Source organism: Melospiza melodia, chromosome 6, assembly GCF_035770615.1.
Source record: "Melospiza melodia melodia isolate bMelMel2 chromosome 6, bMelMel2.pri, whole genome shotgun sequence".
In the NCBI taxonomy this organism is placed as follows: domain Eukaryota; kingdom Metazoa; phylum Chordata; class Aves; order Passeriformes; family Passerellidae; genus Melospiza; species Melospiza melodia.
The window spans coordinates 27,489,072-27,499,142 of record NC_086199.1 but is presented as its reverse complement, the minus strand read 5'-3'; the positions used below and the strand labels follow the sequence as shown (position 1 = coordinate 27,499,142).

Genomic DNA, 10,071 nt, shown 5'->3' with positions numbered 1-10,071 from the left:
GATTTACACAAAGGTGTATATGGCGTGTTTATCCGTGGTATCCAAAACTGAGCTGGGGCAAGGCGGCTCATTCCCGGTGGGATTGCTGCAGGGGCATGAAGGCAGAGGGAAGGAAACTTGTAGCTATATTCCATTGCGGTAACTCACTAAAACTACAAGACGTTATTTCCAGCTAGATCCTTGGTTTTGAAACATCAGTCCTTCCATTTAGTCATGAGGTGGTCGTGTCAAAACTGTTTCAGTTATTTCTTCTTGCAACTTCAGCGGTGCCGAGGGCCGTCCCCGGGCCTGCGCTCAGCCGGGCGCAGCACGGGCCTGTGTTTGCCACCGTCAGCTGCTGCCGGCCCGGCCCCCGGCCCGGGGCTCGCCACGTGTCGCGGCGGCTGCGCAGGCGGCGGCGGGGCGGGGCGGCGCGGCCGGGCCGGCGGCGCGGGAAGATGGCGGCCGGGATCCGGGAGAAGCAGACAGGTGAGCGCCCGCCCGCGGTCCCGGCGCTCGGGCGGGGGAGCGGGGCCGGCCGCACGCCGCCGCCGCCACGCTGCCTCGGTCCCCGCGGGGCGGGCTGCGGGCGCCGCCCCGGATTCGCGCTCTCTCACCCGGCTTGGGTCTCCCGGCAACGGGGTGGCGGCCCCTCTGCCGCCTTTTCCTCGCCTCCGGGGCGAAGGGCCCGGGGCGGCGAGGCTCCGGAGCCTCGGGCCGCAGGCCTCGCAGAGGGACCCCGGCCCCGCTTGGGCCCCAGGCCCCGGGGACGTGGCCGTAGGTACCGCCGAGGTGTGGAAGGCGCTCCCGGGGCGGGACTTGGCCGGGCCCGGGCCGTGAGCGGTGCCTTCTCCCGCGGCCGTGGGAGCGAGCGCACCCTCCGTTTCGGTTTCTTTCTGCCCGTGGGAAAGACCGACGGGAAATAGCGTTTAATGGTGCAGAAATAAAGTTACTGTTGTCATGTTCTTGTTAAGACAATACGGGGGCATCCATGTCTGTACTGACCCTCGAGAAGTTGAGAATACGATAATAACGACTAAACTCATTGTGCATGAGGATTTCTGTGAGTAAAGGGTTTGTTAGTTCAGTCCCTTCTTAGACATTGCTGGGGGTCCTTAATTGATTTTTCTCTGCCTTGATGCTGCTTTGTAAAGCCTTGGACATACTCCTAGAGCACAGGGGATGTCAGCTCCTTAGTCCTCTACTTCCCTTGTTTGCCAATGTTGTAGTCAGTAGTTGAGCTCTAATCATGACACTCTCTCCTTGACAGCTGCAGTATCTTTGGTGGTGTAGAGGATTCTGGATGCATTTGGTTAGCATGAAATGTTTCAAATCATCTGCCTAAAAATCTCAGTCGCAGTCTCTGTGGACATTAAATATTTTACTAGTATGCTTAATTTTTTTGTACCAGTCTACTTTTTTGTAATCTCATTCCTCTGCCATCTATCATTGATAGTGCTATTTGATGTTCTTCTGAAGTCTTTGCTTATCTTCTCTTTGCTATCTTTCTAATAAAGCCTATTTTCTTTGAGCGTGTATTCTGTTCAGCTTTATTCTTTTCTGTTCTGTTTCACTGTGTTCATAGGGCGGTGTGGGTTGAAAGGGACCTTGAAGATCATCTCATTCTAACTCCTTGCCTGCTATGGCCAGGAACACCTTTCACTAGGTTACTTAAAGCCCCATCCAGGCTGGCCTTGAACAGTTCCAGGTATGGAGTATCCACAGCCTCTCTGTACAAGCAGTTCCAGAGCCTCATGACCCTCATAGGGAAGAATTTTTACTTTATATCTCATCTAAACCTACTGTCTCCATTTAAGGCCATTCCCCCTTGTCCTGTCACTACATGCTGTTGTGAAAGGTCCCTCTCCAGGATTCTTCTAACTCCATTTAGGTACTGGAAGGCACTATAAGTTCTCCCTGGAGCCTTCTCTTCTCCAGGCTGAGCAAACCCAACTCTCTCAGCCCTTCCTCATAGGAGAGGTACTCCAGCCCTCTGATCATCTTGTTATTCCTCCCTGGACTTAATCCAACAGGTTCGAGTTCTTCTTATGTTGGGCCCGGATGTGGGCACAGTACTCCAGGTGGGATCTCAGCAGAGGAAAACAGAGGGGCAGAATCCCCTCTCTCACCCTGCTGGCCACGCTGCTTTGGATGCAGCCCAGAGTACAGTTGGCTTTCTGGGCTGCAGGTGCACATTGCCGGGTCATGTCAGGTTTCTTATGCACCAACACCCCCAAGTCCTCCTCAAAGTTGCTCTAAATCTGTTCTCTGCCCAGCCTGTATTTGTGCTGCAGGAGCTTGCACTTTGCCTTGCTGAACTTCCTGAAGTTTGCACGGGCTCACCTCTCAAGCCTGTCAAGGTGCCTCTGGATGGCCTCCCTTCTCTCCATCTTTTTGAGGAGGAATTTCTTCATGGAAAGGGTTAAGCATTGGAATGAGCTGCCCATGGAGGTGGTAGAGCCACCATCCCTGGAGGTGTTCAGCTGGATATGGCACTTGGTGCTATGGTCTGGTTGACAAGGTGGTGATCAGTCAAAGGTTGGACTCGCTGATCCTGGAGATCTTTTCCAGCCTGAATGATTCTGGGATTTTGTGACCGTACACAGCTTGATGTCATTGGCAAACTTGCTGCAGCTGCACTCAGTCCCACTGTTCATGTCACCAATTGTTGCTTGATTATTTCAGTCAGCCTTTACAACTGAATCCATGATGTCTTCTGTTAAGGAAGTCTTTTCCAAGGAGCTAGATTCAACAGCTAAAATGTACTCAGAAAAATGTTTCTTATCATTTAGTTATGGTCTTACCATGTATGTGCACCATCTGTTGTGACCTTTATCCTGGTTCATAACCAGGATTGGTTTCATAACAGAAGCATATCATTGTGCAAGCACAGTAAAAACCTGATCCTTGCCCCAGAGAACATTCACCATTAATATAAATGAAATGACAATATGAATACAGAAAAGGAACTCGGGCACTTGCTGAATGTTGACATGATTGTCACAGCACGTTACCAGTTTGATTACTCTTTCTTGGCAGAGAGCTTATGCCAAATTTTACTTTAGATGTTAAACTCTGCAGTGCAGCTGCTTCAGCACCAGTAGTACCAAAGCACATAACCATACAGCTTTATATAAAATTGCTCATATGGCTAAAGATGTCACCAGCAGTGAGAGGCCAAAGAACCCAGGAGCATCCTGTAATCAATTTGCAGAGCTGCTTCATGGTGTTTAAAAAAGAAAAGAAAAAAGTATGGAGCAAGTTGAAGGCTGGAGCCCATCAAGACTAGCACTCAATGCTAGCTTGGATTTTCCCACATTTGTGTTTCACTTCTAGTAGTGTCATTTGAAAGGGCAGTACATAGGAGGAAGCAGAGCATCAGAAACACTGCCTGGCCTTGGAGAGATGATATTGGGAAAGCCAAAGTTCTACTGAGGTTGAGCTGTGCAGCATGTATCTCGAGAAAGGAGAAGTGCTTGTGCTGCAACATTAGTAGCAAAAATGTAATTAAGGAAAGAGGTTGGATCCTTGCTAAATGGAGCTGCTCATTTAATGGTGATAGACACAGTTAGGGCTGAGGTAACCAGGGCTGCCTTTGCTTCAGTCTTCACCTACAAATGCTTCCAGGCCTTAGTGTCACTTTGGAGTCAATCACTGAGTGAATCATATTGGAAAACACTTCTTTTCACATGAGGGAAAATGCATGCATGAATTTATGTATGGTAAATCATACCTGACCGGCCTAATTGCCTTCAGTGATAAAATGACTGGGTTTGTAGGCAACAGGACAGGATTATTTAATTTACCTTGACTTCAGCAAAGCTTTTGACACCATGGTGTTATATCCAAGTTAGGATGTCATGGACTAGATGGATGAACAACTAACTACATTAAAAAAACTGGTTGGATGGTCAGGCTCAGAGGGTTTGTAATTAATCAGACATAATTACCTAGAGTCTGGTAACAACTAGAGCACTGCATGAGTGTATTCTGTGACCCCTCCTGTTTAAAATGTCTATCAGTCACCTGGAGGGCATGTCAGAGTGTACTCTGATTAAAAATGTGCAGGTGACAGCAAACTAGGGGAATCTCTTCTGCTTGAGGGCTGAGCTGCCATTTGGAGGCACCTAGATGGGCAAGAGGAATGGGCCAGCAGAGATCTTATGAAATTTAACGATGACAAATTCCTGCCCTTCTAAAGGAAGAGCCCCTTGCACATACAGGCAACAGTATGGGGGGTTGCCAGACTTGGAGAGCAGTTCTGCAGAAAAGACCTGCGGGGGGTTCCCAGTGGACCATCAGCTGGAGGGAGTCAGCAGGGACTACTACCAAGGTGGTCAGAGGCTCTGGTGAGGCTCTAGCACTAAGGCTTGTTCTGCCTGGATTGTTCTCTAGGTGGCTTCAGGGTGGACCTTACAGCAGCTCCCCAATACCTCTGGGCAGCACTGAGAAGGAACCAGGCCCGTTTGTAGTGGTGTCTGGCCGTACAGTGAAGCACAACAGGCATAAATTGTGTAACATAAACAGGATGTTCAAACTGGATGTAAGGAAAAGCTTTTTCTCCACAAGGACAGTCAGTGCCACAGGTTGCACAATGTGGTTGTGGCATCTTCATCCGTGGAGAGCTGACTGCATAAAGCTCTGAGCAGCCTGGCGTAGCCTCAGAGCTGAGCCTCCTTAGGCAGGAGGTTGGACTGGAGGTCTTCCTTGTGATGCTGTAGATCCCAGGAACTGCACTATGTTCATTCAGCCAGAGTCAGAAGTCAATTATTTCTACTGCTCTCTATTTATGAGCTGAGTGGTATCCATCACTCTGATTTCTGCAAGTTTTTCCTCTTTGCAAAACTCTGCGGTGATTTTGTTAGGAGTTTTAAGAGAATCGGCGCTATAGCACGAATAGTCTTTTGCTGCTAGTCAAAGATGGGAGAGCAGCACATACTGTGTTGTTTAATCAGATAAATGAGGAAAGATACATTACATAATAGATTTATAAATTAGAGGTAGGTAGAACAATCTCCTTTGGTTTGTATGTGGAATGGAAAGCTAAATTAAAGTTCATTCATCTTTCAGAGTTTTCTTGCTACAAACTAAGGGTATTTTTGTATCTTAAACCAGCAGTTTCTTCATATGAGTTCTCAAAATCTTTCAAATTGTGTATTGATTTTAGTCAGTTATAAAGGTATTTTTTGTTTGGTGTGTACAGTGGTGTTCCTGTGGGGTAGGAAAAGCACATCAGGGAATGAAGCAAACTAGTTCCCACTGGACAGAAAGCACCTTCAGGAAGATACTGCAATTAGTTTTAAGGCAAACCTTGTTAGAATATAGCCTGTATAACTAAGGAGAATAAATGTTTTAGAACTTGTTTCTTTGCCTTTTGCTGTGTCCTCTGGAGTCCATAAATTCTAGCAGATGTGAGCCACTTGTCAGTCAAAGCTGCATAAAAATAATGAAAATGTGACTTGTTGTATTTATATTTTGCAATGGTTTTCCTTTCAAATGGTTTTCCTTTCAAATGTATAATAAAATCCTGCTAAAGTCTTTAAGTCACTGTTTTTGAAGTGTAAAGAGAATAAAGCATTCTTTGGCTTTATTTTCCAGTGGCTTTGAAACGTATGCTGAACTTCAATGTTCCTCCAGTTAAAAACAGCACAGGAGAACCAGTATGGAAGGTAAGAACTTTTGGAACAGGATTATGAGAATTTTATGGTGTTCAGAAAAGTTCAAATTTGCAGATTTTAACTAAAGCAAGTTCATCTTTCTTGTGTTATTAACTTGTACAAAATATTTTTCCTATATTGTAAATACACACACTTGAGTATCAGAACTGCTGAAAAAATACCAGAGTCGGAAAGAAGCCCAAACAAATGGAAGAATTATTGATAGCTTAAAGAATCTGAGCTCAGGATAGCTTTATTACCTTTAAAATGTAATTTTTTAGGTCATGAGGAGTTTTTGCTACTGCAAAGCATATATTCTGTCTCTTTATCCCTTGTCTTTTTTCACTAATTCCTATTTTCTCTTCTGATTTTCCTCTTGTTTTCTCCCAAGTGCAGTCAGGAAAACTCTGCACATACAATAACAAACTTCAAACAGCAAACTCTTGTTTGACAAGGCACTTTTAAGGAGATAGAAGTGATAGTTCTTTTTCCCCCTTTATCACTGAGTTTCCCTTGTTTTTTCTTTCATATTTTATTTATTGGTAAGCACAAATGGAAGTCCATGACAAATTAATGATTTATTGTAAAGTGGTAGATGTTTAGATGTTGAAGCACTTTTGAAGTTAGGGTAGTTGTTCCCTAAAACTGGATTCCTGTATCCACTGTATTCTACAGTATCCACTTTTTACAGCACTTTATAAGATGATGTGTATCTGTTTCAGGTTCTCATTTATGACAGATTTGGCCAAGATATCATCTCACCTTTGCTGTCAGTGAAAGAGCTGAGGGATATGGGGATCACTTTGCATCTGTAAGTTCTTTTTAAAACTGGGAATTCTTTTGTAAAAAGAACATTATTTAATATTCCCCAAAATAATTAACAAATCGGTGAAAAATCATTGAATAAATAACTGCTAGAATAAAAATTATAAACTTACTGGATTTGTTCCTAAAATCAGATGCCATTATGCAAAATCAAGAAATGAAGAGATCGTTCCAAACAATGTTCACTAGGATTTCTTGCTCAAAACAGGAGGCCCTTGTTCAAAAATAAAAATTATCCAGTAGGTATTCTTTTGGTATTTGTCTCTACAAATCCTGTTGCAATCATATATGTTACAATTGTATTGGCACAAACTGTTTCATGAGACTGTGTATGTTCTTTGCTTGTCTTTTTACACATAGATTTTACTTGTCGGCTGTCAAACATCTGAAATCTTTAGGTATTATTTTAAGAGATTTCTCATGTCTTTTTGCCAGATTACATTTACCTAGTCCATTGTCATTCCTAGCATTCATGAAGAAACTTTGAACATAACTTGTATTTTTTTCCAAATTTATTAACTTTTGCTAAGTGAAGGCTAGAAATGGAAACAGTTTAACCTGCTTACAGATCAGCAGAAACATGAGAAAAACATGTAAGCACCTTGTCTTCAAGCAGGAAAGGCAAGTTTAATAGAATTAAATATAGTGGTTTTTTACCACAGCAGCAGTTCACATATGAACTTCGTGAGTGCAGTAATTTAGCTTCCTCTAAATGGATAATCTGTTTTTGAACATTTGTAAAGCCTTTTCTCAAGCTTTGAATAAATTTTGAACACATCTATTAATATATTCAGCCAAAAATACACAAATGTGATTTCTTTTCTTGCTAAAACTCTAGTTAAATATAGAAGGAAATTGTAGGAAATTTCATTTGTCTGTACAAATAAATAATTTCTTTAACTTCTTTTAATTTTATACATATCAGAGAAAAAACACATTGGACATGTCTTTTTTCTTCCTGTCAGGCTTTTGCATTCAGATCGAGATGCTATTCCTGATGTCCCAGCTGTTTACTTTGTAATGCCAACAGAAGAAAATATTGACAGAATGTGCCAGGTAACTTGCATCTGTAATGTTTCAAAAGGGCCCACACAACAAAGTGTGTGAAGTAATCCTGCACTCACTAGAATGTGACTGTAACTACTAGCACAGATTTGTCAGAAAAGAATTACCCAAAATATTACAATGCAAAACTTCAATTTCCCAGCAAGTTGAAAGATAAACATGTCTCATGTTTCAGAGGGACTTTGGGGAGTGAAAAGATAAAAGGCAGTGGGTACAAATATTCCATTTAACAATAGAAAAAGCTATTTTAACGAGGTTGGCCAAACACTGAAACAGATTGCCTGGAGAGTTTGTGGAGTCTCCATCCTTGGAAAAGTTCAAAACCTGACTGGGCACTATCATGAGCCACCTGCACAATTTGAGACTGCTTTGAGTGGGAAGATTGGATTAGGCTAACCTCAATTTTTCACATTTCTTGTAAGGAGACGGAAAGTTGACATCTTTGCCAAAGTAAGGAGAAGAGCAAAGGGTATTTTTGGTCAGCAGTAAGGTGTGGAATAGTAATTGCTGCCCTTTAGCTTAAGTGTCATTTCCTGTTTTTTGCAGTTCTGTGGTAGGTTGTTTATATCTGGATATGTAATCAAAACACCATGTTTTGATTCATATTCATAAAAAGAGCTGTGTGAGCAGACAGCTAAGCACTTCTGAAGGTTTAGTTTGATTGTGGAAAACTGTAACATTACATAGTAACAGTATGATTTCTTCTTTTAATTAGTCAGGAATGTATTAGTACTTATTCAGGAAAATTTTCCTTTCTTTTAGGATCTTCGAAACCAGCTTTATGAGTCTTACTATTTAAACTTCATTTCTGCCATTTCAAGAAGTAAACTGGAAGATATTGCAAATGCTGCTATAGGTGCTAATGCAGTAACTCAAGTGGCTAAGGTAAGAAAGTCCCCCAGACCCTAATATTAGCACCATTAAAGGTATAAGACTGCATTCTCATTTTCAGGCATACTGGGGAAAAAAGCAGAACTACAGCCATCCCAATAATGCAGCTTAGTACCATACTTCAGCTGTCAAAAGTCAAAGTGTTGTAAGACTTTTGAGCTAAATGATAGGAGGGGAAATACAGTGGTTTCAGAGGATTCTTGATCACATCAGCTGAATGAGTGCTTTCAGTGCATATATGTTTCTGTATTATTTCCAAAATAAACAAAAAGAGCAGTAGGAGTGCAGTTCTCATTTGAAATAATACTTTATATGTACACTTTTACTGAGTACTCTCCTGTACCTTTATGATTTAAAGGCATGTGTTAGAGATTTACTTTTATTTTTGTGAATGGCTGCACTAAAACCTTTAAATTACCAAGTAATACACTTAAATACATTCACCATTTTTCACTCCAGCTGGTGCTACAGGCATGAGAGAAAGAAAACATTGTGAAATAAAATGAACAGTACTAGTAGTGTTTAAGCCTTAGGTCCTCAGCAGCAGGAAATTAGTATAGCACTGTAAACTAACTTTCTTAAATCTGTTTTTCAGCTGTGATGTCTCATTAATAGTTTATGCTATAGAGGAGTTAAATTTTTTCCTAAATGCACATGGTGTTACAGAAAAGTTAAAATCCATGAGCTCTAATGTCTTATTGTTCAGATATTGCCCTCTTTTTCTCCTGCCTGAGAGCTCAGTGCTGATTATGTTGTAGTCCTTTATATTCATAAAAAGTGAACCTATAATATTAAAATGGCCTCCACATGTTTTTTTTCAGTGGTACTTGGCTGCTAAAACTTTGTGCACAGAAACAGTTAAGTTGGACAGTTCTGGCACTTTCCAGTTCTCTAATATTTTGGGTTAATCACTCAAACCTTACGCAGGCTTTTTAATTCATAAATTATATCTTGCTTTTTTTTTAATAGATACTTCTGTAAAATGTAGCAGTAAATCACATACAGGTATTTTTATGCTTCACTCTGGGTTATTCTGACCATTATTCCTTGCTTTCTAGGTGTTTGATCAATATCTTAATTTTATTACTTTAGAAGATGATATGTTTGTATTGTGTAACCAAAACAAAGAACTTGTTTCATACCGTGGTAAGTAGAATTTATATAAAAATTATACAGGAATATCTGAAGTTGAAATTTACTTTAGAAGTTGTAGCTAATAACCAGCAATTACCTTATTTTACTTTGATCTGCTCAGAGTTCAGGATAATCTGTTAGATATGTAAAATCATGAAAGAAGCAGTTCTTAGATATTCATTTCAGCATCTTTTTTTATATGGTGATTGTAATACTGAAAAATAAATACAAAGTGAAACTGTGGTATAGACATTTATGGATAATAACAGTTTTTATGCAAAAAATAACATTGGAAAAATTACATATTGTTTCCACATGGGGATAGTCACTGTGGGTGGGAAAGAGCATTCTAGACAATAAGCAGTACTAATTTGCTTCTGCAAGCATGTGAGCCAGGCATGTCAGCTTCTTCATAAAGTTTCAGAGTTGCAAATGAAGTCAGCCTCCTGGAACTCTTATTATTTTTTCTAAAAACTTCTGTTCAACTTGGTTTGGGACCTAGCAGGAAAAGCAAGTGGCT

General features: G+C 41.4%; 1 protein-coding gene across 1 annotated transcript in view; it reads left to right on the top strand.

The window, feature by feature from the left end:
* The first annotated feature begins 402 nt into the window (after window positions 1–402).
* Window positions 403–10,071, top strand: part of SCFD1 (sec1 family domain containing 1) — a 50,060-nt gene continuing 40,391 nt past the window's right edge. Inside the window, exons 1-6 of the mRNA XM_063160444.1 lie at window positions 403–468; window positions 5,578–5,648; window positions 6,359–6,447; window positions 7,427–7,517; window positions 8,289–8,411; window positions 9,476–9,563. Of these exons, the coding sequence (XP_063016514.1) occupies window positions 438–468; window positions 5,578–5,648; window positions 6,359–6,447; window positions 7,427–7,517; window positions 8,289–8,411; window positions 9,476–9,563 (493 nt within the window). The 5' untranslated portion in view covers window positions 403–437. The remainder of the gene's footprint in view (window positions 469–5,577; window positions 5,649–6,358; window positions 6,448–7,426; window positions 7,518–8,288; window positions 8,412–9,475; window positions 9,564–10,071) is intronic.